This window comes from Erythranthe guttata, chromosome 11 (genome assembly GCF_056151865.1).
Source record: "Erythranthe guttata isolate IM_541 chromosome 11, IM_541, whole genome shotgun sequence".
NCBI lineage: Eukaryota > Viridiplantae > Streptophyta > Magnoliopsida > Lamiales > Phrymaceae > Erythranthe > Erythranthe guttata.
In genome coordinates this window covers 3,963,597-3,990,300 of record NC_142543.1, presented here as the reverse complement: position 1 = coordinate 3,990,300, position 26,704 = coordinate 3,963,597, and the positions used below count along the sequence as shown (strand labels likewise).

At 35.2% G+C, this 26,704-nt stretch overlaps 4 protein-coding genes across 6 annotated transcripts; 1 reads left to right on the top strand and 3 right to left on the bottom strand.

Annotated features, from left to right (window-relative positions):
- Positions 1-68: 68 nt before the first annotated feature.
- On the bottom strand, positions 69-2,672 carry LOC105970926 (uncharacterized). Its single transcript, XM_012995749.2, has 5 exons — positions 2,282-2,672; positions 1,602-1,758; positions 1,169-1,219; positions 899-991; positions 69-508 (listed from the first exon to the last, which is right to left on the bottom strand). The coding sequence occupies exons 1-5, from the start codon at positions 2,443-2,445 to the stop codon at positions 428-430; spliced, it is 546 nt and encodes a 181-aa protein (XP_012851203.1). The 5' UTR covers positions 2,446-2,672; the 3' UTR covers positions 69-427.
- Positions 2,673-3,768: 1,096 nt separating this feature from the next.
- On the bottom strand, positions 3,769-9,288 carry LOC105970924 (DEAD/DEAH box RNA helicase family protein). The gene is made up of 18 exons (XM_012995746.2): positions 7,899-9,288; positions 7,430-7,596; positions 7,110-7,322; positions 6,902-6,980; positions 6,721-6,774; positions 6,551-6,625; positions 6,396-6,449; positions 6,232-6,276; positions 6,035-6,129; positions 5,817-5,946; positions 5,517-5,615; positions 5,388-5,443; positions 5,192-5,294; positions 4,811-4,939; positions 4,527-4,696; positions 4,386-4,410; positions 4,176-4,291; positions 3,769-4,075 (listed from the first exon to the last, which is right to left on the bottom strand). Exons 1-18 carry the CDS (start codon positions 9,030-9,032, stop codon positions 3,988-3,990), a joined length of 2,832 nt encoding a protein of 943 aa, XP_012851200.2. The 5' UTR covers positions 9,033-9,288; the 3' UTR covers positions 3,769-3,987.
- A 631-nt stretch (positions 9,289-9,919) lies between these two features.
- On the bottom strand, positions 9,920-15,312 carry LOC105970949 (RUN/FYVE domain protein). 3 transcript variants are annotated; one of them, XM_088825261.1, is made up of 9 exons: positions 15,161-15,266; positions 14,957-15,020; positions 14,744-14,855; positions 14,309-14,638; positions 14,047-14,155; positions 13,657-13,777; positions 12,884-13,573; positions 10,645-12,262; positions 9,920-10,558 (listed from the first exon to the last, which is right to left on the bottom strand). In XM_088825261.1, exons 4-9 carry the CDS (start codon positions 14,502-14,504, stop codon positions 10,122-10,124), a joined length of 3,171 nt encoding a protein of 1,056 aa, XP_088681387.1. In that variant the 5' UTR covers positions 14,505-14,638; positions 14,744-14,855; positions 14,957-15,020; positions 15,161-15,266; the 3' UTR covers positions 9,920-10,121. The 3 variants fall into 3 exon arrangements, with proteins under 3 accessions (XP_088681387.1, XP_088681386.1, XP_088681385.1); XM_088825260.1 differs by having other exon boundaries at positions 14,309-14,608; positions 14,728-14,855; positions 14,957-15,290; XM_088825259.1 differs by having other exon boundaries at positions 14,309-14,608; positions 14,728-15,312.
- A 7,617-nt stretch (positions 15,313-22,929) lies between these two features.
- On the top strand, positions 22,930-26,655 carry LOC105970961 (NAD(P)-binding Rossmann-fold superfamily protein). Its single transcript, XM_012995801.2, has 11 exons — positions 22,930-23,303; positions 23,655-23,797; positions 24,360-24,413; positions 24,895-24,975; positions 25,062-25,107; positions 25,193-25,287; positions 25,375-25,407; positions 25,563-25,697; positions 25,811-25,904; positions 26,086-26,168; positions 26,344-26,655. Exons 1-11 carry the CDS (start codon positions 23,144-23,146, stop codon positions 26,374-26,376), a joined length of 957 nt encoding a protein of 318 aa, XP_012851255.1. The 5' UTR covers positions 22,930-23,143; the 3' UTR covers positions 26,377-26,655.
- Positions 26,656-26,704: the final 49 nt, after the last annotated feature.

Genomic DNA, 26,704 nt, shown 5'->3' with positions numbered 1-26,704 from the left:
GGTCTTGCAAAGCTAACCGATCCAAATTGTATGCTCAAAATTCGTAACAATAGCATGAATCAAGAAAATCAATCCAAAATTAACCTTCATAGAGAAAAAAAATAAAATTGAAATATACGATGAAGGCCATACAGATTATCGCGCCAGAATACTGTACTAACATGAACAAATTTAATGAGAATTTATGCTGTTTAATCACAAGTAGGTATCTATATATAATCCACAACTTAGTAAATAATTTCCCTACTGGTACAAATACAATGCTATATATATATATATATATAATGCACAGCCATACTAATAAATAGAACCTACCCTCGTTCATACGTATCTGATACACCATATGAATTAAAGAATAACCGAAGATAAATAAATAGTTTGGAGTTGACCTAAAATCTGTATCATTATGCGTGGAATACATGAGAAACTATCGATCTTGAACACCCGATCCGCAGATCAAACGGATAGTTGTCGCTGTAAACAGTCCCAATAGTGCACCAGCAACAACCTGATTTTTTAAATCGACGATAAATTATTTAGAAACGAGCATTCATTAACAACATCTTACTTCTAATTATTAATTAAAATATATCCAACAAACAAAGAAGAAATATTTTGTGGATCGATTACTATTTACCACAACAACATTTCCAATTCACAGAATACAGTTAAACCTCTATAAATTAATACTGTCGGGACTAAGGAAATTCTATTAATTTAGCAAATTATTAAATTATCGAGTTAATAATTTAACATGTTTTCACCGAGTCGGGACCGAGAGAAACTATTATTTAATCGAGGTTATTAATTTATCGAGTATTAATTTATCGAGGTTCTACTGTAATACTCAAATTTTAGATATAATATTTCAAGTAAATTTCGAGAATGAAAATCGAACCTGAGTAGGAGTGTGACCAAGAAGCTCGCGTAGAGGTCTGCTCTCAGCAAGGGGATGCTCAGCTGGAAGTTCGCATAAAATTTGATTCAAAACCTGACACGTATCCATTTTGTTAGATCTTTCTCGATTGCACATAAACTGCAAGGCATGTGTTTGTGCTACGTTGGGTGTTTATTTTAATTTTGAATTAATAAATTTCCAGAGAAAGAACGACGAGCGAAGATGATTGTGTATTTGCCCATGCTGTTATATTTGCACTAAATTACAAACCTCTGCTTGACGTCCAGCGTGTAATCGTACACCAGTTGCATCATACATCACCTGTCAAAATTTCATCGTGTTCAGAAAGTCCAAAAAACCACACGGCAAAAAAATTGACTTTCTCTAAAACAGATCGTCACTTTAATAATAGAACCGAATGTATCGGAAGTTGTTTTCTTTCGGAAATTTCTTCAAGTAGATGTCACAAGTATCAAAATTTTCCGTATTTCAGACAGTGCAGTAACATAAATTTTAAGAACGTGATACGGCAATAAAGGGCTAAAAACGATAATTTCCGGAACTAAAATCCCTTGAAATGGGCTTATCACATGTTCGACAAACAGCTCTAGCAAACTGATGAAAACAATGAAAAAAAACACGATTTATAATCATTGCAAAAAATACAAAAAAGGCCGAGTAAAGAAAGACGAGTTTATCGTACCACAAATGCCAAGACTAGTGCAATAGCAAAAGCCGATCCACCAAAACCGTTTTGGAGACCGACAGCCACCGAAAGAGCAGTAACTGTAGCTGAATGAGAAGACGGCATACCACCAGATCCAACCAGTTGCTTCAGATCCCAACGGTTTTCCTTATACCTACACAAAGTACTCGACTTTCAACATTTTTTTTAAGAATTTTGCCATCATATTATTATTTTTTGTGAATATCAAGAAAATGTTTAACCACAATTTCAAACTTCAAGGATGTTAAAATTCAGTTTTCCTCTAGCATATTTAGCATTTATTTGTGTGGTTTTACTAGTTTACCTGTTCTTAGCTAAGCAACAGAAACCAAAATTCAACAACAAAGTATTAATTAATTATTTTAGAAATTGGAAACAGTGTCCGGTAAAATGATCGAACACCTGGTGTGCGACATTGATAATTCCCTCCAGTATTTCTTCTATCATACAAAAACCCCTTTCTAATTCTCTCTCTCTCTCACACACACACAAAACATAAATCAAGCAGATAAACTAGAATCAGGAAAACCCCATCAGAATTAGTAAATCAGGGAAAGAAAACACAGAGACGCACGCACAAAAATAGAGAGAGAGAGAGAGAGAGAGAGAGAGAGAGAGAGAGAGAGAGAGAGAGAGAGAGAGAGAGAGAGAGATACCAGGAAGAAAGGAACTTAGTTGCCTGGGCGATAGCAAAGGCAACAAGGGCAGACATCAAGGGGTAATTCGCGAAAAACGACGACGTAGCGTGCGATGTGGTCGCCGTCGCCGCCGCCGCCTCAGCTGCTCCCGGCATTGAATCTTGCATCAACCTCATCACCATTTATTTATTTTTTTCCCCCGATCTTTACAATTGATATATATATATCTAATTATTTAAAAATCCGGGCTCCAATTAGAATTGCTTTTCTTGGCAATCTTCAGAATCAAGAAAGTTGGAATCTTGTTTGAAATTACGTCGAAAAATAGGAAGAAAAAAAAAAAGAAGACAAACGGAGGCGGATTCGATCTGTGGGAAGCAAAGAGGTATGTTCTAGTAATTGTTTTTGTGCGTAAATTAACTAAAAAACGGTCAACAGATTTTTCTTTTTTAAATTTATTTGTTTAATCAATTTCTTCATAAAATTGAATATATATATTTATTTATTTTTCCAGATGTTTTGGTAAGGGAATAATATGCCCATTGTCCTCGGAATATACTGTAGAAACCTCAACAGTGGTACGTGTGTTTGGCTTTGGCCCACGTTGTTTATATGGATAAATAAGTAAAAATAAAATAGAATTTAAATTTCCCTTGTAAAATGTTACCAGAATTTTAGAAATGAAAAATCAAATGGATTGCTTTCATGGTTGTTAAATTAAAAATAAAATAGAAAACTAATTGAATAAATATACAAATTGTAAGTCTTAATTTTATTTTACTCGCAATTTGCTTTAAGATATCTGAGCTCTAATTGTGTTTCAAATTAGGTTATGTCAGCTTTTGCAATTTGCTAAAAAATCAGTATTCTTCAGACTTCACATACTCCGTTAGATCCCGTCTAATCCCGTTGTATTCCTTTAAATTTGTTCAATTTCTTTGTTCCCCGCTGCTGCCATCGTTGAAAAACTCTTTCACACCGCCACACGCAGGTGAACACACATAATCACACACCTATATACGCACATACGTAACCACACACATGCGTACACATATGATTTTGGTTACACACACATGCGTACCCATACGATTTTGGATAAATAAGTACATAAATAAATAAAAATAACAATAGAATTTAAATATAAATCAATTGTAAAGATCATAAGCTCTTTAAGGTTTGAGTCGATAATTTTGAAACTCGAAACGAATCGATGAATCGAGTCAGTCGTAAGAATTGAAACAACCATGCTTTATTTGGCTTCTATTGATTTTGAATAAATATTTGGAATTCTACTTTGTTTTTGTTGGTAAATCCCCTTCCTGAAATTAATACTTAAATTTCTTATAATAGCAAAATGAATTCAGAGAAATAAGCATAAAGAAAAGAATATTCTTGAATGAAAAGCATCCATAGACATAGTTCAATATATTATATACAGTAACATAACTAAGAGAAACAAGAATATTCTTGTTCTTGATTCCATCTTCAAATCTAAAAACAACATGTTGAACAATTAATGACCTTTATAAAAAACTAAAGTACAAAAATTTGTTTCTTTGCTATGTCACAAAGTTACTATCTCATCATATTTACATCAAACTGAATGAATGAATCCACAGTAAACCCCTTGTTTCTAAATCTCATTAAATAAACAATACAATTTCATCAACGAATAATCCTATTACGCAAACGGAGAATATTCTCGTAAATAAGCGAAAAATCGGTTAAGTTACATGCTTCCCGACAAAATTTACGAGTTCTTCTTTCGCCGCCTCCATTATTGCTCTGAAATCCATATGCACATACCTTCCCCTGAAATGGACACCTCCATTAAACAAGCGAACAAGAAAATTTCAAAAAGTCGAGGTTTTTTTTTTTTTTTTTTTTTTTTTTGTTTGTGCAAAATAATTACCAGAAATGAGTTCTTGACCAAGTAGAAGGAGGGAAGGCTGGGCTCGCAAGCCCGTGTAGTATTCTTGCAACGGCTCGTGGAGTAAATTTCACCTGTGCATTACTTTGGAGAAAAACCTAATACAGACAATGTAAAGTAAAATTACGACAAGTTTGCGTTATTTACGTAACCAGAAATAAACCATGTTATAAACTTTTGGGAAATTTCTACCTTTATATCTGCTCGTAGAAATCGACTGCAATAACAAGTGAACATGCCTTACATTAGTTCCCTCAAAAATATATCGTGGCACAAAGTTTATTAAGATGACATAAAACATACTTAATTTCATAATTGTCGTTTTAACCGAACCTATTTTGTTCAATCTGAGTAGGCACGTGAGAATCAGCATCTTCGTTGAAGTAGTTGAGAATATTCTTCTGCAGGCAAGGTGTATGGTGGTCTTTATGGCAACCGAGTGACTTGTCGCAAGCATTTGCAGCAAAAGCTGCAGCATTGAACACCGTATCTATTTTCCGGACCTACGTCGAACCAATTGCACGAGCCCGTCAGATTGAACTTAGTAGGAACTATAAATTTAAAAAATATATGTATATAAAAATTATCCGATCGATGGCATGAACAAGTCCAATCACCTTACAAGTTTCGACCTCCCCAAGCCACTCTGACAACTGAGCTGCCAATAAACAAGTATCTTTTGGAACCTCCAAAATTTTATAACAGTAAGCTTGATCCTTCAACTCGTACGTAATTTCCCCTTTGACCTGGTCAACGAAAAGGAAATTCTATCAATCTTAAGTCCAAAATTAGAACAAAAAAGTAGAGAAGGAAATTTACTATTATACAAACGTATAAGTGGTGTATGTATAATCGGGCTACTAAGAACTTAAGCACATAATTCAATTGACACGTATGTGCTAATAAATTATTTGTGAGAAATACGTTTATATTTTCAAATCAGTTGTTAGTTATTGAAATTGCGAAAAAGGATCGAAACAAGTTAAATCGACACTAACCTTTAGACTCTGCAAATGATTTAACAGGTCAACAGCTTGCATTCTCATGATATTTGCGACAGACGGAATGTTAAAAACGTACTGCCCATCTTTCATCTCAGACCTGATTTATAAGGCACAGATAATTAATCCAAAAGCACTCTTTTACATAACTGCTCGAGTTGTCATTTTTGTTTAGCCAATAAAGAATTCTCACTTCTTTAAAATTGCAGCAACCACAAAATCTCTAGATGCAAGAATCGGTGGCGAAGTCTGCAATAGAAAAAAAAAAATCAATTGCAACCAAAAAAAAAGGAAGAAAAAAAATATAAGTCAAGTTACCAACCTGGTGAAAATTTAAAGTGCAAGTTACGTTTATTAGCGGAAGCAAATGTATGTATTGCACTTCACCCAACTCCAATTGCGTAAGAATCGTTAGAATGACCTACAAACAGACAAAAATGGCAGATCAATTTATAGATCATATTTCTATCTGAAGTATTGGCAAACTCAAGTGTCGGTATTTCAAAATTTAAAATGCGAAAAAACCCACAAATAACTAGCAAAAAAAACTAGTTCATTAGAAAAATAGACAATTATCGATTATCCGTAGGGACAAAAACAAGAAGCAAAATAATCTAAGCACCTCTTCTTTCATGTCGAATTTACGAGATGCTGATTCTTTGGCTATTGACAAAGTTTCTTCGGTTGATAGTCCGTCACTCGAGAAGATTTGACAGAGTAACTTATTGACAGCATAATCATCCACACCATCGCTGAGAAATATAATATTATTAGTAATATGTCTTGATTTTAAACCACATAAAAGGGATAACTGACCTAAAAAATGGTCTCGTCAATTACCTGTACATCAAACTACGGAGCTTGAAATATGTGGCATCATCAAAGAGAAGATGGCAATAAGACAATGTACCGTCACGCCCAGCACGACCAATTTCCTAAATCAATCGAGCGATAATTTCAATTTAGCAGTTCAAGATAGCAATTCCGTCTTTTTTAACCGATTTAGTTAAATCATGCTAGGAATGTGAGGTTTTAACCTGAACATACTCTTCCAAACTCTCTGGTAAGCTATAATGAATAACCTGAGACAAGAATTCGGTAACCTTCATACAAAAATATAATAAACGAAGAAAGAAAAGAAAAGTCTGGTTCGTCCTGAGAAATGTAAAAAGAAAAAAAAAAGGCGGGAAAGTTCACTAACTGCTCCAACATCACTTTTATCGAGTCCCATGCCGAATGCTACAGTTGCAACAACCTTCCAGAAATAGAAAATGCAAGTCAATATACCGAAACAATTTGAAAAATAAACACAGAGGAGACTGAAAAACGGAAAAGATAATCGGACTAACTTCTTACCACTCTGACCCTGTTTGCACAAAACAGTTCCTGTACACGGCTTCTATCTTTAGAAGGAATGCCACTGTGGTAACTCTGAAGGAAAAAATGAACAGTATTTTCATCGAAATCGTCACAAATGCATGTAAAGAACAATGTCAATAAATGAAGGATATAAATGCACCACTAACCTTCGCGGATATATTGTTGTCACGCAGATACTTGCTTATCGTGTCAGTGTCGGACTACAGATCAAATTGAGGAGAATTAGTTGAAACGAGAGTTAATTCTTCGAATCGACTAAGTCTGCCGACGTAAAAATTGAATACGTGGAGTTGTAGAACTATATCAGTTAATGTGAGAAAAGAATACCTGGAATTTACAGTAGATAATGATGCTTTTGATATCCATAAAAGGAGAAGATTTAAGCAGTTGAATCAAATCCTTCATTCTGCAAAAAAATTGTAAGGATACATAAACTAAATTCATCTTAAAACGAGGCCTCAGAATTAGTCATTAACTAAGCTTGAGTGCACACACACACACACACACACACACACACACACACACACACACACACCTGTTCCCACTTTTAGAAACTGAAAGATGCAGATTATCCCTTAATTTGGTTGACTGGATAAGATTCGAGGAAGGAATATCTAAAGCCTGCATTACGTCGAATAATGTTTTGTTTGTTGCAGTAGCAGTCATTGCTAGAATGCAGTCTGCATTCAGCCTACCACGTAATAAGGAGGCTCTAAGTCTCATGTACGAGGGTCGGAAATTGTGTGACCTGCCAAAATAATGTTTCAAGCATTTGATAAATCACAGTAAACAGCTTTTATGGAGAAATAAAATTTTGAAAGTTAAAGGAGAAAAATACATCAATAAAGCACTCACCACTCGGAAACGCAGTGTGCTTCATCGACAACCACGAGAGATATTAGCGAACGGCCAGAAAAGATGGAAATAAATTCTGCGTTCAGAAACCTTTCCGGCGAAACAAAAAGGACCTTTATAGCTCCTTCTTGCAGCAACCGGAGTGTTTCCGAAGCCTCTTCTGCTTTCTAAACAACCCACCAAAAGGTACAGAGTTAGCAAACACCGATTCAGAGGCAATAAGGCCTCGTTTGGTTGCCATGATAGGATTAGCCAAGATAAGACTAAACAATCTAATGAAAACCCAATTGTTTTATTAGCTCCCTAAAATGCAAGATAAGACATGTTAACATAATATGTCCCGGTCGACCCGGGAAATTATTGGGTTTGTTTACCAAACATCAAACAAAGTCCATTTTTTGGGTCAATCATGGCTAATCTTCGCAACCAAACGATGCCTAAATGTAAAACCAAATGAGAATAAAGAAACCTGGCTGCTGCACAAAAGACCACCACGAATCGAAGGAGGCAAATGCTTGAGCTGATCAATCATCAAAGCTACTAAAGGACTAACCACAAGTGTGATTCCACTAAACACAAGTGCAGGCAACTGATAACACAATGACTTTCCTGCCCCTGTGGGCAAGACGAGCATTGTCGATTTCCCCAAAAGCACCGCCTTAATCGCCTCTAACTGACCATCCCTAAACGAATCGTACCCATGTGTCAGTTTCAACAAACTCACCAAATTCTCGTCCGACGCCTCGTTTCTCACTCTCATCACAGCCTCCTCGATCGGCTCGGAGTGAAAGTTGATTCTCTCCTCTCCCGTTTCGATATCCACAACCAAACCCTCTTCATCATCAGCACCATTTTCTTCTCCCCCTTTACCCTTTACATTTCCCTTGTTTCTCACTCTAGAATTTTTCCACCGCCTTGTAGACGAACTGACCCCCGTTCTTTTGTTCTTATACGAAAACTTCTTCCTCCCATAACCATTGATATTCAGCTTCACAAAATTCCCTTCACTGCCACTTTTGGGCTTTTGACATTTCAGCAAACCAGAATCGCCACCGCCTCCAATCAAACCGAGACTTTTTCGCGCGCTTTTTACGGTAAACCCCTTATCAACAACAACAACCTCGTCTTTGACGACTTCCCCCAAACCAGCACTCCCAGCATCGGTCTGAATTTTAATCTCAACCGGGCGATCGGGTTCGAAGTTGAGAATCTTATCTTTGGATTTCAAAAAGGATGCGAATTTCGATGTGCAGTGGCCTCCGTGAAGAAGACCGTCGGAGGAATTATCGTCAGATGGGTTGGCTGATTTCTTTATAAGGAAGGGCAAATTGGACAGGATTGGGGCGGCGGTTAGCGGTTTGGAATCGATTGGTTCGGATTTTGGAGGTGAGATTGAGCTTTTCTTTTTGGAGATTTTGGGCTGCAAAATTGTTCTTGAAGTGGTTGAGGTTGGGGCTGGGGTTTTTTTTCTTAATTTAATTGAGGAGAAAAGAATGTCGCGGCGGCGAGAAACTGGAGAGTGACGGGCGGCGGTGGAAGGTGGTGGGGAATTTGGCGGTGTGGCGGAGATGTGAGAGCCATCGGAATCTGAATCGGAGTCCATGGAAGACAGCGGGTGTGTGTGAAATGTGTGTTCTGTGCGCAGATGATTTTCCCGCCGGTTTTTTTTGCAAGTGGTGATTTTCCCTCTTTTTTGGTATTTGGTCGGTACAAGGGTGTTTTCGTCAATTGACCTAGTAATTTAATTTACCTTATTATGTCGGTCGTTTCGATGGCGATAAATATCTCGTCTTTTTTGAGAAACAATATTGTCGACGATGAGCATCTTTAATATCAAATGCATATTCATCATCGTTCCCACGTCATCGTCGTTCGTCACCGACATATAGTCTTTAATGTGGGGCTAGGTACTGAAAAACCAATGAATCTGGATTTGTAGCTACTACACACTTTTCTGCTATAGTAGTAAGAAGCTCCTTCAGAGTTTCATTCTGCTTGATTGCAATGATAGATTGCACATTGCAATAACAAAGAGCTGATGATTCAGGTGACGGTAATATCATAGCACTTCAAAAAACGTCCATTTTTCCAGACAGGGGGCAATGAGCCATAAATGGTAGCAGTGTAGACATTTGGAGATACGTTGGCACGAAAAGGACACAAATGTTGAACAAGATGTTTTTTTTCCAATTTTTATCGTAATTTTGGGAACATTCGGACTTGTTTGGGAATTATAATTATATATTGGAAAGAGGGATAAGCGGTGTTTGGTTACACGTATAGCTAAAATAGAGGAAAAAAAAATGCAAAATCAATTAATGAAAATTGAAAGGCACTCCAGGCAACAGTTACATATAACCAGGAATAAATTATCTGAATGCATTTTTTTTTCTTTTCTGTAGACAAAAAGATAAAAATAATTACCAATTTGCCCTCATATCAACGAATAGCAACAAAACTAAACACTAAAAAGAATCTGGCAAATTGGAGTTAATAGCTACAAACCTCAAATTGCCTTTTCCACTATCATCACAGCCTAACAAGAATTAGAACTATACAAAAGTGATTATTTGTCACTATAGTTACATATATTTCTTACAAAAAAAAAACAATTAAAACAACCCAAAACCGGAAAAAAAAAAAGAGAAAATAAATTAAAATAAATCTTACTCATCCAAACTGCTCGAAAAGCCTACATAATCGTGCAATTACACTTTGACTCCAGCTTCGGAGGATTTATGCTATCCCATTTCTTGCTCGGAGACATAACAATGCGTGGAGTCGATTTCTCGTCACTTTCGGCGACAACCAGGGGAGTTTTTACATCTGTTTCTAATCTTTTTTGTCGAGCTTTCTGTGACTTGGAACTGCGTTTTCCGAGGGTTCTCGAACGAGCATTATTATCCCTTCTGTCGGAATTTGATTTACCGACAAAAGTTACCGTCGGCCGGAGAGATTCCACCGGTGGTGGTGGTGGTGTGTGTTCTTTATTTATTGCTATATTTGCAGCTTCGTATGCCAGATTGTGCACAATGGAGCTGCAAAAGAGGATCGCATTCGTTGCTTCTTCTAGTGTGAGGCTTCTATGCTTTGTTCCATCGAGGTTTTCCAACACAACCGTCGATTCTTCTGAGATTAGAAACAAATATTAAATATCCCATTATATATATATAAATATAAACGACAAAAATTATTAAGATATTAAAAGCACAAACCAAGAACATCGTGTACAGGAACTGATACGTCAAATTCTTCCACAGTCGTTGCCGTAATAATATCATTGCATGCAGATGAAACAGAAGGATCGAGTAGTAATTCGTTATCCGTACAGATCTTTGAGTTTGTCGAATCAACATCGGCATTTCCAATTTCCATCTCCGATAAGTCACCCAAAGAGCTTTCAACGGCATCTTCCGTTTGAGTAGAATCCTGCATATCCGCAGCCGAAGTTTCTTCATTTATCGAATTACTCGAAATATTTCTCAGCTCGTCTCCATTCTCGAGCGAAGCAGGATCCTCACAAGTCAAATTCGACACCACCGAAGTACCTCCCGAATGGACGACACCTGTCAAGTGATTCGACAGTTCCGCGTCGGTTTTGTCGATAATATTGCTCTCCACATCGGTGCACGTACTTTCAGCTTCCGTACATTCAGAAGCCAACGATTGCTCACATGTTACCCCACAAACTTCCTTATCCTTGTTGCCAGCTCCAGATAAAGACGAAACGGAGCGCTTATGCTTCGTCGGAGTGTCGAATCTGTAATTTTCTGCTTCGGACTTTTTGCCACTCGATTGCCGGTGAATACGTGTCTCTGTTTGTCTAGAAGATCCGAGATCCATAGAAGACGACACAGATGAGCTTCTCATGCTATTTACACTGTCTCTCACGTAGGATAAATCATCGTCGTAACAAACGTTACTCGCCGTAAAACTTCTGCTCTGGACAATGTTTTCTTTTCTGCTGCTCGATTGCTTCAATAGTACCGATATACCCGTGCCTTCACAATCGTCACCCTTCAAATTCGAACCGATTTCTTGATGGCCCGTCTCACCATTTGTCACAGATTGATCAATCTCTTCGTCGGCGGCAAAAGTTAGCTCCCCTTCAAGGTTCTTGATTGGGTCAATGTTTGAATGTTGACCCTCGTTTGTGATGCTGTCAAGATTAGTATCTTGCCATGAATCTGGAATTGAGGCAGATAGGTCCAATACCTCGATCGGTCCACACTCTAGAATCGGAACAAAGTCTCGTGTAGTATTCATATCTGCCATCAAGGTTTCTTCCAAACTTTTGCACCCGGAACAAAGCCATGCGTCACCTTCCCTTAGTAACTCACTCGAACGAAACTTGGAATTGCATTTCGAGCATATCTCCGTATCTGGATCGCCATCACTATCGTTATCTGAATAATCATGTATTCTATCCGACACTACATCAACAGGATCCACAGCTGTAGTAGTGTGAATTTGGCGGCTACTCTCGTCGTTTTCATTTTCCAAATCAGGTGGTTCGTCGAGCATTCTGTTCACAACAGCTTCGTTCGGAGCATTATCTTGGTCCATGACAAATACTTCGTCGTGCGCGGTTGGATATTGCTGTTGTCCCTTTGTAAAATCACTGGTTACATCCTCCTGGTTTTGTTCGCTACTTTCTTCGGTATCGAGTGGTCCGCTTGTTCCTTGATCGGAACTTGCGTTACTGCTAGTTGTGATCGAAGAGTTTCTGGATACGAGAGAACGGTTATTTGTGTTTACTTTTCCTGCGTAGAATGTCGAGCTTGGTACACTTGACAAGAGGGGTCTGAACATATTCTGAGGACACTTTCGCTCCTGCACACGGATATATTTATTTTTTATATTAGACGAAAAGAAAGTATCTTGTATTGTTTAGATTTTAAAATAAATATTTATTTGTAACATCTCTTTTAATGCAAACTTTAATTAATTACATTAAACGATGTATACACGTATAATTTATGAAAATTACATGAACCACGTGCATTTGCACGTGTCACTTACTAGTACCATGAACGGCAATAAAAAGATTAACTCAACCATCGGGAAGAAACGGATCTACCAGATCGTAGATTCATTGATATCCACGATTATGCGTTCAGACGAAAAACGATCCAATCGTAGCAACAAATAAGAAGTCCTATACCTGCCTAATTGGATACGTGTACATGACAAGTTGAACATTTACTCTAGACCAAAAAGTTGGTAAATCGAATGCATCGAAATCAATTAAAGATGGAGATTCGTCGATACTAGTCGAAAAACAAAAACTTTAAACAAATACCGTGCATTAAAAATAGTGGGAGAAATTTGTTAGCCTAGTAAAACTACATAATGAAACCAACCAATAACAGAAACGAGAATCTCAGGTCAATTTATTCCATCTAATCAAGAGACGAATGGTAGAAACAGTAAATAAAAAGAAAAGATGCCTACCATTTGTCGGAGTGCCAAGTCAAAGGATCTTTTCGGTGCAGAACTTGACAAAACTTTACTCGGCTTTTTCGAAAACCCCATTGCTCTATTATTCGGCGAAGCATCCAATCTTCTCGGTATCGATCGATCCGAACTGCTAACAACATTGGATTGTATCGAGTCCACGTCATCATCGCCAGACGATGCAACCGAGCCTTTGCTGTAAGAACTAAACTGGTCCCTCTCGTGACTATGAGACGAACTGACACTTCTAGAAGCAGTTGGAGACATAGATTGTCTGCCGGACCTTCCGGAAGCTGGCGAGGAGCCTCTCACATACGAAGCCGGCCTATCGGCCAATGAGGTTCGAAGATTAGGCGGCGCCTCGGACGAAAATCCAGGAATGTTAGATTGCCATGCTCTGATTTTTGGCGAAGAAGAGTTTCCCCTACTTGGCTTGGTGGGGCCCAACGAGCCAGTGCTCATCCTTCGAGGTGTCGGTGAGCTAGACTTTGGAGGGGGTGTCGGTTTGCTCGGTGGGGGTGAAAGCCCCCTCGACGGAGAAGAGTGGCGTAAAGAAGGAGGTGGGCTTGAATGAGTGGCGGAGAAAGGGCGGCTTCTTGACTGTAATGGACTGGTACCCGATCTGGGAGATGGGCTGAGGCGATGAGGACTAGGACTACCCTTAGCACTCCTTTGATTCTTCTCCATCTAAAAATCGAACACGTTCAAAATATAATAAAAATAATAAGAAATTAACGGATTAAGGATAATATTTATGTTGACGATCTTACTGTGGATGAGCGCGAGATGGTAATAGGTTGACTTCTAGGCCTGCCTCTAGGTGCGAGATTAGCTGGCGCTGCTTCGTCGTCCAACGAAGAAAATAGAGGGGTTTCGGGCGGCGTTATCAACCTATATATTTACGTCATTTATTAATAACAAGCAAAGTAAAAAGTTGCGATCTTGGACAAAAAATATTGCAAATCAAGAAACTAATGCATTTATAAACCTGCATGTGATCTATTACTAATATATTGTTCCCAATTCAGTAGCTTTGCCAATAGACCGAAGAAAGAGTTATCCAAATTTATGAAGAAAAAGAAAATAGAATCTAAACCACGCTAACGTATTGAAAACATAGAAAACGACAAATTTATAAGAAGCAACGAGAAAAAACCAACCAGTCATAATCATTTTTATCCCCTTCTGCATTGAGCAGGTCACTAGTTTCTCCCCGAGCAGGAACGGAGATTCCAAGCTTATGATCGGAAAAGTATCTTAATTTTGTCGCTGTCAATGCCATAAATGATACACAACGACACGTGTCAGCAGAACGTAACGAGAATACAAAACAAGCACGACATACTTCATTAATACCAAAAAAAAAGAACATATATAAAACAAAAAGGAAAGGAGCAGATTATGGAGTGTAGAGGAATTTACAGAACATGTCGTCAAAGTCATCGTTCGACTGAAGCAAGAAACTTTCCCTTTCTTTGTTCTGCACCTCGTTGAACAGAGCAAGATCGTCTTCATTCTCTCGAAAGCGGGTCCCGCTTTCGAGGCTACGGCCTCTCTTGTGATTATCTGCCTTCATCTCCCTTCCCGGAGAAATTCTCATTGCAGGCGATGGAGGCATATTCGAAACTCCCGAAAAAACTGATTATCACCCGATAAATTCTTCAACAAATCCCCAATCTTGAACACTAAATTGCTCCAGCTGATTTTTTTTTTTTTTTTTTGCTAAAGAGTTAAATCAACCCTCTTCCTCCACTGCAATAAAGAATCAAAAACCCACTTCACATTTCCACTAATAACAAGAAAACTGCAAAAAAATTAGCAAAAAAAAATCCCTCTTCCACTTCTGAAGAACCCCACCTCAAAATCAGACGGTAACCGACAAAAAAATCCACTCGAGAAACCCAATTCAGAAAACACTCTTGTTTACGAATTGCGAAAGCTGAAGCAGCTGCAATTCACGCGCTGTGACCTAAAATTAAACCAATTCTCTAACAGCAGTTGGAAATTCAGCAGCTCCGAAGTGCAAAAACAAGCTCAATTACACATACGGAATATTCGTTTCACACTTACCCTTGAAATTAAAAAAAAAACCCTAAAAATGCGGCGGAGTTATGAACACCGAAGTAGTGCGGATCTGCGGGAGGGGGGTTGAGTAGATCAAGAGAAATTCGAGATCAGGTGCGAGAAAAACGGAAGTGAAAACCGTAAAAAAAAAAAAAAAGGATTAAAAAGAAAAGAAAAAAGATGAAGAAAAAGAGTGTAATTATGTTTCACGTGAGAGGTGGATTGTGAAGTGAGAAAGCGAAATGTGCAGCAGGCAGCACCACCACCACCACCACCACCACCACCAGCACACAAGCAGCAAACTGAAAGGAAGAAAAATGAAAAAGAAATAAAAATAAAATATTCTCTTTTCTGATAAATATAAATGATTCTCTCTTTTTCTTGTTTTTAATAAGGGTACTGATATACGCAGGTCAAATTAAACATTCAGGCATTTTTTTACCATGGTTTTTTACCTTTTTACCATAACTATTTACCTTATTAATATTTCATTTAATAAAAAAAACATTTAAATAATGAAACGAAAAAAAAAAAAAAAAAATTACTTGGTTCTGCTCGCGCAAAAATGCACGAGCATTTCAACAGTGCTCGTGTGAAATCAGGCGAGCATTGTTGAAATGCTCGTGCATTTTTGCGTGAGCAGAATAAATGCAGTTTATTAAATTTATTAAAAAAAAAAAAAAAAAAAAAATTAAAATTAAGTTGCTCGCGTGGATTTACACGAGCGCAGTGGATGCGCTCGTGTAAATCCACGCGAGCAACTTAAAAGCCGGTTTTTTAAGCAATAAATTTATAAAAAAAAAAAAAAAAAAAAAAAAAAAAAAAAAAAAAAAAATTAAAATTGAAACGCTCGCCCGATTTTACGCGAGCGAAGTGGATGCACTCGCGTGAAATCGCGCGAGCGTTCCCAAGTATCGTTTTTTTTCGTTTTTTTTTCGGATTCGTAATCTACATAACAAGAGGATCGTAAAAACGTAAAAATTACCTCCGATCTGTTGACGATTTGCACGGGCTTTGCGAACGAAAATCGAAAGGGTAGAGAGAGTTTTTTGAGTTTTTTACCTTTTGTTTTTTGAGAAATGGTAAAAAATGTGCCTGAATGTTTAATTTGTGCCTGCACAAATCATTTCAGTTTTAATAAATTCATTTTCATTTCATATTTTTTAGTAAATTACGAAAATACCCCTCTTGTTTGAGTAATTACAGCCGCCCCTCGACTGTGAATCTTTATACACGTCTACCCTTACGGTGTCAAATTCAACGTAGTCTTCTAGATTATATGGAATGTTCTTTAGTTTGTACTCGTTTTGTGCAAAAATGCAGTTTCTGATACACCACAATCTGATATATTTACAAGACGAGAGACGCATCTTATGATCATCTTAGTTTCAAAGTGTGGAGCTCGAATTCGGTAAAACGGGTACAAATTGGGGAAGATTCCGCTAAATTTGGCACCGCAATGGTGGATTTGTATGAAAATTCATAGTTCAGGGAGTGTCTGTAATTACTCAAACATAAAGGATTTTTTGTAATTTGACCTTATTTCAGGGATGACCGTAATATCCTTTTTTTCTACTCCTTTTTTTCGAGAAGTGAAATTGACAACAATAAATAAAAAAAAAGTAAAAAACAAGTTTGCATTAAGTGATCTAGTTGATAGAGTAAGAGAGCATAACCTATTACTGGATTACATTCCTAATAACTCCGTGTTTTGTTATCAATAAATGAAATTTAATAAATTTAAAAAAAAAAAAAAAAAAAAGGTTTAGTACAACTGAAACATTAAGGAGTGGTTTGGTTATTGTAATTTGGTGAATTAGGGGATAACATATTGTGTGCGATTCATCAAAGTAGGTATGGCATATAAATTGGTTGGTATTTGAAGGAATGCAATAATGGGGCTCACTTGCCTTTAACTTTTGCATTCACCTATTTTTATTTTTATTATTTTGATAAATATATATATATATATATGCCTTATTATTTCAATATTTTTATTAATCCCATCTTAGATATTAATTTTAATACTTGCAAAAAAAAAAAAAAATGAAATCGACGGCCGAGTAAAGTTCAGAATGAGTGCGTATGCTTTGAAAATGAGAATCGTCAAACATAATTAAAAACAATAATTAATAAAATAATGTTGAAATTTATATATTTATACATACATTTTAATTTTTGACTTAATTATAAAATATGCATTAAAAAATAAAAATTAAGCTACTTGATTTTGATTCTTGTTCGATTCGGTTAGTTGGTTCATAATCAAATTAAACACATATACAAGTGTATAGAAATATTATTACATCAAGAATTAATCAAGGCAATAATCCATATGAATGTTTATACTATGTATATGTAGTCAACTCTTTATGATCCATAGGTTTATCATCACACTAGGATTGAGAAAGGAAAAAAATCGAATCGAAATTTACGTAGTAGTGGTGGTGGGTTCTATTTATAATATTGATGTTATAAGTATAAGTTCTATTATTTAAAAAATCAAAATTTTAGAAAATTGAATAAAAAAATATTGAAATCGGCAAAAACTGAAAATTCGGGACTGCGTCAAACATTAGTGAATGGGACTTCTACAAAATTTGGTAACCATTCTAGAGATTATAACCTTAGAAAATGCATTTTTTTTATATTTTCAGCTAATTTTATATAAAATAAACACTTAATTTCAGCTCAACTCATAATTACTAATTCTCGTTTTTAAATAAGCTTTCGCAAACACCAACTTAATTTTCTTGTCAGAAGTGGTGACCACCAAAGCCAATTAAAAAGACATAATAATTTGTTTTTTTTAAGTTTAATGGACCACAATCCAACAACTAGACTATGAACATATTATTATAATAATTGATGATAATATTTGTCATAGATAACTATAAATGATGTATTTTTTTTTAATTGGTTGGTAATGCATGAAAGCCAGGTCATCTTAATGGATAAAACAGTTGTCTTTCTTTCTTCATATATATGTTAATTATCATATTACTTGTGCTAAAAAACTTGCCCAATATTGCTACTTGTAATATACAATTATTGTTAGTTTCTTTACTTCAAAGAATCAAATAGTGTTCCGAATAAGCAAGCAAGCACACACAAAAAAAAATGTTGTACTATGATATATTATAAATATAAATTCTTTTGAATTTGGCGTTGAACATACGAACTTCCCAATTTAAGAAAATGACCGTTTTAATAATCGGTGCTTCAAGTCATGAAATTTAGTACAAACATACAACTTTCTTTGGTGTGAAGGTAATGTGGAAAATGTGGTAGAGTGCAAGGGCAAAAATGTCATTAACCCTTATTTCAACGGTCCGAGTTTTCCTAATTCGAATGTTTGAATTTCGTTATACTAAAATGTTGAAGGTAACTTTTAGTTATCGATTTCTTTTTCTGTTTTTTCTTGGGGGGCTAAAAAAACTATGGTTTAGTAGTAGAAAAACTGAAATGACTCGAACAACAACAACAAAGAAAAAAGAAAGAGGATATATCATGACATCCCGTTGACAGAATGGTACGTGTTTTTTGGAAGATCGAATTCCATATATGTGATTCAAAAGTTTTAGTTATGGATTCATATGTGATTTCACCTTTAGTTTTCGATTCTTTCGTATCCCTCGTTTTCCAATGGAGTTTAGACTAATGGCGTGTTTGATAGCACTGAATGACTGCTGATTGGCAGCAATTACTTATTCGGTCAGTGCCTAGCTTATTAAGGATGTTTGGTATTGATAGCTGAATGAAGCGGTTTACCGCTTATTGATTCAGAAAAGAAATTGTGACTTATTCATCCAGAGGCAAAATTGAATGAATTTTGAACGAGTATATCCCAATGGAGATTTTGTACTACAGCGGTCAGTGCACCACTGTCAACATCTTTTATTTTCCACTATAAGTATATTATATTAAATCGTTTGTATTAGTTCAACTCCTAATGTAATATAACACTTTATATTTGATATTTTAGTTAAAAACTTTCATATCAAAAATAGAATTGATTAAAAAAATTATGCTCATTATAGCAACTTAAAATTTTAGGTTAATTTCAATTTTAATGTATTTTCATGCTTTAGCTACTTTTATTTGTAAGGGTTGCTTTTATTAGTTGTTTGAAATTAAAATTTATATTTTATTTATGCTAAATATTTAATATTATTTACATCCAAATGTTTAATGTCTATCAAGATTTTAATATTTTATTAATTAAGTAAATCATATTCAAAAAAATTTATTCATATTCTAATTAAATTTAATTAATAAATAATGTTTCAGCATTGAATAAGGGTATAATAGGAAAATAATAGTATTCAGACGTTACTGACATTCAGTTATCGGACTTAATTGTTCAGCATTCAGCATTCAGACTCACCTCTTGGCTATTCAGATATTTATTCAACATTCAACATTAAGTACTCAATGCTATCAAACGAGCCCTAAGCATGTTTTATGATTTGGTTCATATTTGGTTTTTAAATATTAGTGTATATGTTTCATGAATATTTTTCCTTTATTGCAACATTTTCGTGTAAGCAAAATTCTCAAGAAACATTATGATTTATTCATCTCTTAAACTAAACATAATAATAACAATAATAAAAAGTATATAGTGTTGACACCGAAATTTCGGAAAAAAATCACCGATAAATGGGGTAAATAAATCGGTTATTAATTGAGTCTCAAATCAAAGTCCACAATATATTTGAACTTTACAAATGTGTTAAATTGTTTAATCCAAAAATAAGTAATTAATTCTTTTTTTTTTTGGATTAACCGATTGGGCTCATATTTAACCCAAATAAATCAAAAGCCAAATTTCCAAGTCCACCGGCCCATGCTATAAGTCGAAATCTTAGCTCGTGCCTATAAAAGAAGGTCTTGGCTACATGCAAATACAGACTCACATAGATACAAATCAAGCTCTCAAGCTCAAGTCTCGATCCTCTACCGCAAAGTCATAAAATATTTGAATTTGAGGTATATATATATATATATATATATATATATATATATATATATATATATATATATATATATATTGTTCATTCAAGAACAAGCTTCTAAGTCTTGAATCAGTTTTAGAATAGGAGAGAACAATTAGGGAATTCTCGAATATTCTAATCCACTTTCGTTTGAGTAATTATTTGTTCCCATTTTTTCTGTCTCGCATTTATTAATATTTTACAGATTCATAATTTTGCAGTTAAAATATAGTATTTAATATGTTGTATGGACGAAAATTTTGTTAGCGCTACATCATTATATATTAAGCCACTAGAGAAGGTGGATACGGCTATGCCCTCAACCATATTCATGGTTGGCTAGACTAGGGGTGCATGGTAAACGAGTTGAGACGGTTCGTGAGCTCGATAAACCGGCTCGAAAAAGTTCAAACTCGAACTCGAGCTTTTTTTAGTTGGTCGTGAGCACACGAGCTTTATTTATATATATATATATATATATATATTATATTTTATTTAAATAATATATTATAATATAAAATATTATATAAATAATATAAAAAACAAATAAATATTGAAAATATATATATATATAATTACAATTTATTGTTTATTTTTGTAATTTTTTTTATTATCATCTAAATAATTTGTAATAATAAAAAAGTAATAGTTATAAAAATAATAAAATAATAAAAAAAATAGAAAAAAATCCAAAATGAGCTTGGCCTTAAACTCGACAAAATGGACTCGAGCTCGAGCTCGACTCGTACACCCCCTAGACAATACCTATTGACTCAAGCATAACAAGATAATTTTTTTTTAAATGATATTTCATTTCCTATTGAAAACTCACTAACACGCAATTTGAGTATGTTGTATTTTAAATATATCAATAATGTGCATCTATGATTTATAGTATGTTGTATTAGACTCGGCCGAATCGTCCTTTGTTTTTAAGTTCTTTTAAATTTTAATAACGTAGTAAATGGTGAAATGTGGTTTAGGTGGGTTACCTAAACCTGGACTAGACCGGCTTGTAGACTATTTCTACGGACTTATAACTAACTCCGTCGGTTGGTTTACGAGTCGGAACCGTGTTTCAACGACAAGATTATTGGTCCATATCTCTTGAACCTGTGAATCCAAGTTCGTTATTTTTTGCTTATCTTTAGAAGAAAAGAAAAAAATCAACATTCGTGATTGTTTGTTTGACATTTGAAGATCAGTAACTACGGCTGAAAATTGCAGGTTGATCTGTCTAAATCGGCTGATTGAACCGTATAACCTGCCGAAACAAAAACAAAAAGTAATAAATTAGAACCGTGAATTGGCTCGAACCGGCTCAGAACGGATCGGAATCCACCCGAATTTGTGAACATCCAATGCTGCCGAAACTAAATATTCCGTAAATACAGAACGGTGCCGCATTAAAATGCAATTGACTCTTCATTTTATATTTTTTTTGTGAAAATTAAATTTTAATAGATTATGTACTATACATATTATAATACATGTAATACTAATTTCAATACAACAGAACTTTGATAAATTAATAAGCTCGTTAAAATAATAACTTTTTAGGGTTCGAATTCGTAAAAACGTATTAAATTATTAGCTCGATAATTTAATATTTCGATAAATTAATAGAATTTTGTCGGTCCCGAGTTTATTAATTTATAGATTAATACTTCTTTACTTAAAAAAATATATTAATGTAACTATAATTACATTTTTATGAATTTTGTTGGTAGTTATGTAACTACTCAATTTGGTATTATCGAATTTAACGATTTTATTGTGTGATCATCCTAATAGTGTATATCTAATTTACTCCAACAACCTGTATACATACCATAATAGTTATACAATTCTAATATTCTCTCGCGCTTGTTTAAGTGAAATTTTAGTAGCAAAAAAATCGACATATCAAGATTGTTTTATGCTACACTCATTCAATTTCACCCTCACCAAATTATATTTCACCAATTTCGATACATATTTTACACACATCGGCACTCATATATACGTAGAATAAGGCCCCGTTTGGTTGGCAAGATAAGATTAGCCAAGATAAGATTAAATAATCTAATGAGACCCAATTATTTTATTGGAGCTTGAAAGGTGCAACAAAAAAAACTCATTAAAAGGCAAGATAAGCCAAGATAAGGCAAGATAAGCCATGATTATATAATTTTGGCGGGTCGACCCGGCAAGTTATTGAGGATACCAAACATCAAATTAAGTCCAACTATTTAGTTAATCATGGCTTATTTTGGCAACCAAACGGGGCCTTAGAGTATAAAATAATATTCAGTACATTTAACACAAGGTACTGTAGCATCTAGGATACCGTAAAAAAATGTACTTCATCACGTGTATTTAATAAAAAAAAATCAAATTTCTATTTTCACAACAATTTAATAAAAAAAATGGGATCAAATGTAGAACTAAATTAAATTTACCCAAAACTTTTAAAATTATAAGAACAAAAAACCTCGAACTATCTATATTATATTGGATAAAGTACAGCTACCCAATGAGGTAAGGTCAAATTACGATAAAATCCATCATGTTAGGGTAATTATAATCACCCATCAACTAATGAATATTCTTACAATTCCACCATTGTGGTGTCAAATTTAGCGGAATCTTCTAGATTATGTGGAATATTTTCCAGTTTGAACACGTTTTACTCTATTCGAACTCCACATTGAAAACAAAATTATCATACGATGTATCTCTTGGCCAGTAAACATCAGATTGCGGTGCATCAGAAACATCATTTTTGCACAAAACGAGTACAAACTAAATTAACATTCCACTGAATCTAGGAGATTACGTTGAATTTGACTCCATAAAAGTAAACGTGTAAGAAAATTCATAATTAAATGACGATTGTAATTACCTAAATACAAGAGGGATTTTTTCGTAATTTATCAGTACCTGATATAGCAGGCCATAATTTTACCCTATTATATTATAGTTTGAGGAGTAATTTAATTTAAATTGAGGGAAAATAAAATCTCAACCACCCAAAACAAATAGAACATTGTAGTCATCGCCCACACTCACTTTGCCTCCTCGGAATTTCCGAAGCTCTATTTCTTCACCTTTTTTTATAATTTTAATTTAAAGCCCTCTTTGTGTTCGACGTTATTCCTCAGTGGCGACTCTCATTTCTTCTCGTCTTCTCCTCCGCCCCTCCACACTCATCGGAATGGCCGCCGCCTCCGCCGCTGGATCCGCCGTTGTTGCTTTCAAATCCGCCGGCGTTTCCCACCGCAGGTTCGCCAATTTCAGGCAGCTCTCGTCGCCGGTGAAGCTTCCGGCGTCGATCAATTTGCAATGCAGATCCCTGAGCTCCGTTTCTCCCTCAGGTATTCAATTAAAAAGCTTGGACTTGTTGCTTTTTGATACTCGATGTTACTGAGTTAACGAGGTTTCTTATGCTACTTGTTTGGATTCCCGAGTTGGGCAATTATTCATCCCGATTTCTCTATTTTTTAATTACGGTGTTATTGCATTTTAAGGGTATAGTAGCTGTTGTTACAGAAATTTATTTTTTAGTTGTAATTGTGACATATGGAGAAATGGACTATTAATTTGGTGGTAAATGGTAATCAGGAAAAAGACTGGTCTAGAAAACAGTAGATTATTGCACGATTTCGGAAATTGTTGTCATCGTTGTTTGCGTTCGGTTTTTGTGTTTGATTGAACTGTATGCGCAGGCATAAAGGCTCAGGTTGCAACAGTCGAACAAGCGAGTACTGAAGCAGCACAGATTGTCGAAGCTCCTGTTGTTGTTGTCACCGGCGCCTCAAGAGGTATCGGCAAAGCTGTTGCTTTGGCTCTAGGGAAAGCTGGTTGCAAGGTTTGATTCTTTACTTCCATACGATAAAATTTTAGTTTAAAAATAAGTGTAATAAGTAACTAGAGGTGCCAGATAAAATGGCTATTATTTGGTTGCTCGTTTATACGAACTATGTTTTTTTTGGGGGAATTGCTTGGATAATGAGAAAAAATCATGCATATATGCTCAAATTGATCAATAATATTAAAATCCGATTAATCAGCCCGAACTGGCTTTTTAATGGGATTCTCATATATATGCTGTTTAATGGAATAGTTGTAATAAAGGTATTGACCTTTGTAATAGAATTTATTGATTAGAAATGAATTTTCTAGATTATGAATCTAGTTTTTGAAATACTTACAAGGTACACCGGATCTTCTTTTCCGTTATTTCGTTGTTCAGGTTCTTTGTTGTAGACACTTTTGAGCTTTCCATCTGATAAATGAGTAAATGAATAGACATAACCATGTTGTAGTTCTCGACTAGAACTGGAGCCAGTGGATATAGATGTGATTACTACTGTGAAGCTTCTGTTTCATCTTTACTGATGCTCTACTTGATTGTCGATTTTCTGTTGCAGGTTCTGGTTAATTATGCAAGGTCATCAAAGGAGGCAGAAGAAGTTTGCAAAGAGGTAAATCGCCGTAATTTGAAATGAATGATGGGTATATTGAAACCATTTTCGTACATAACGCGAACACGCAGTTTCGATATTTTATTTCAGTCATTTTGGGAACTGACTGACCCTTAATCTGTTAATAACTATGGTAAGGTTTTTGGTGAGCGTTATGAATGTAGAATTGCCCTGGTTATTGCCGATTCATTCTATTAGCTACATATAGAAATTCAATTTTCAGAGTAATTCAGTTTATTATGTCTTGATTGTTGCTATTCCACAAGTATTGAATCCCTTGCACCACCCCCCAATTCTCGTCAATGTGGCACACATGCACTCGAAGCTAAGCACTGACCGATGCTGTCAATCATTATAAAACTACAGTATTGCTACGTTGAAATGAAACTGAGAAATTCGTAAAACGATATCATCTACATTTTAGTCATAAAAAAAAAAAAAAACCTTTGGCCGTTCCTAATATTTGTTATACTTATTGCAGATAGAAGCGTCTGGTGGCCAGGCCCTTACTTTTGGTGGAGATGTATCAAAAGAAGCAGATGTTAACTCAATGATGAAAGCTGTGAGCTTAAATCTCTAGTTCGGTTAATTTTCGCTGTGTTGTGTAAATATCACTGTCTGAATGATTTATTATTGTGAAATTTGAAGGCAATTGAGGCATGGGGAACAGTAGACGTTTTGATCAATAATGCAGGTTAGCCGAAATCTCAACCTTCTTTTACTGCAAATCCATTTTTAGGGTTGTTTTCTTTTTTTTTTAAATATGAGAAAAATTTCAGGAATTACGAGGGATGGTTTGTTGATGAGAATGAAGATGTCTCAGTGGCAAGAAGTCATCGATCTAAACCTTACTGGCGTGTTCCTATGCACACAGGTCAATTTCTCTAAGTTTCTATATGCAGATATTAATGCCTAATTTAAGTTTATTATAATTTAATAATGAGATGTTTATTCTCTGCAGGCAGCTGCCAAAATAATGATGAAGAAGAAAAAGGTATCCGTTTCTAAAAGTTTGGAAGATTATGTGACTATCGAATCTTATTATCCTAAGAATCGGAGAAATTGCTAACGTCACTACAGTTTATTTGGACGACTGTTTCTTTGTTTTGGTTTTGGGATTCTAATCGAACGTCAATTTTGACTTTTTAGGGAAGGATAATTAACATCACATCGGTTGTTGGTCTTGTGGGCAATGTTGGGCAAGCCAATTACAGTGCAGCAAAAGCTGGAGTAATTGGATTAACCAAGACAGTTGCCAAGGAATACTCGAGCAGAAACATTACCGTGAGTTTGCTCGATCTATTTATCTTATTTAGTGGCATAACTACTGCCAAGAATAGCTTGTGCTAGTAATTAAAAAAAAAAAATTGAAATTAAACAGAGGCTTATATCGACAGGTAAACGCTGTTGCTCCTGGATTTATCGCTTCTGATATGACTGCTAAGCTTGGTGGAGACTTTGAGAAGAAGATATTGGAGGCCATCCCATTGGGTTCGTTATTTTCTTATCAATCGTAAAAAATAAAAATACAAAATAAAAATAACATCTTCTTGAGCATTTAATCTGCATATATTCGAGTTAATTAGTGACGTTGCATTATTCAGAATTTCTGAAAAATTAATGTTTTTATTTATTATATAGTAATAAGTGTCTTGCTAATGTGAAATTTCAGGGAGGTATGGCCAACCGGAGGAGGTAGCTGGGCTGATTGAGTTCTTGGCCCTTAATCCCGCCGCCGCTTATATCACTGGACAGGTATTATTATAATTTATAACTACTGTGTCTTTTTTTTTTTTTTCTTTTTTTCTTTTTTTTTTTTTTTAAATTTTAGGTCATATATTTAACTTTCGACGAACTGAACACCACTCGGTGCATTTCATCTTTTGTTTCGTGATTAGAGTGTATTAATTAACTTGCATTAATCTATCAGGTATTAACAATTGATGGAGGTATGGTCATGTGAGAGGCTTCTGTTAACTTTGTCCTTCGGCAAATGGGAAGAATTATTCAACCAAAACTCCGACTTTTCTCGTACGTGTTTTGTGTTAAGTTTTGGAGTAAAGATAGTTTTTGAAATAATATAGTGAAGACATGTATGTTTTTTTTGTGATACTTGCCGAATTTCCGAGTTCATTACCAGCATTTTTAGTGCAGTTCTTTTTTGCGTCCGTCCGGTCAATTTGCCAGCTATGAAATGGGCAGAAGGATATATTAATAGAAACTCTTGATACAGTTTTTCTAATTCAACTATGCTCGAAGCTTCGAGTTGTCTCGTGTCTATCTCACGGCAC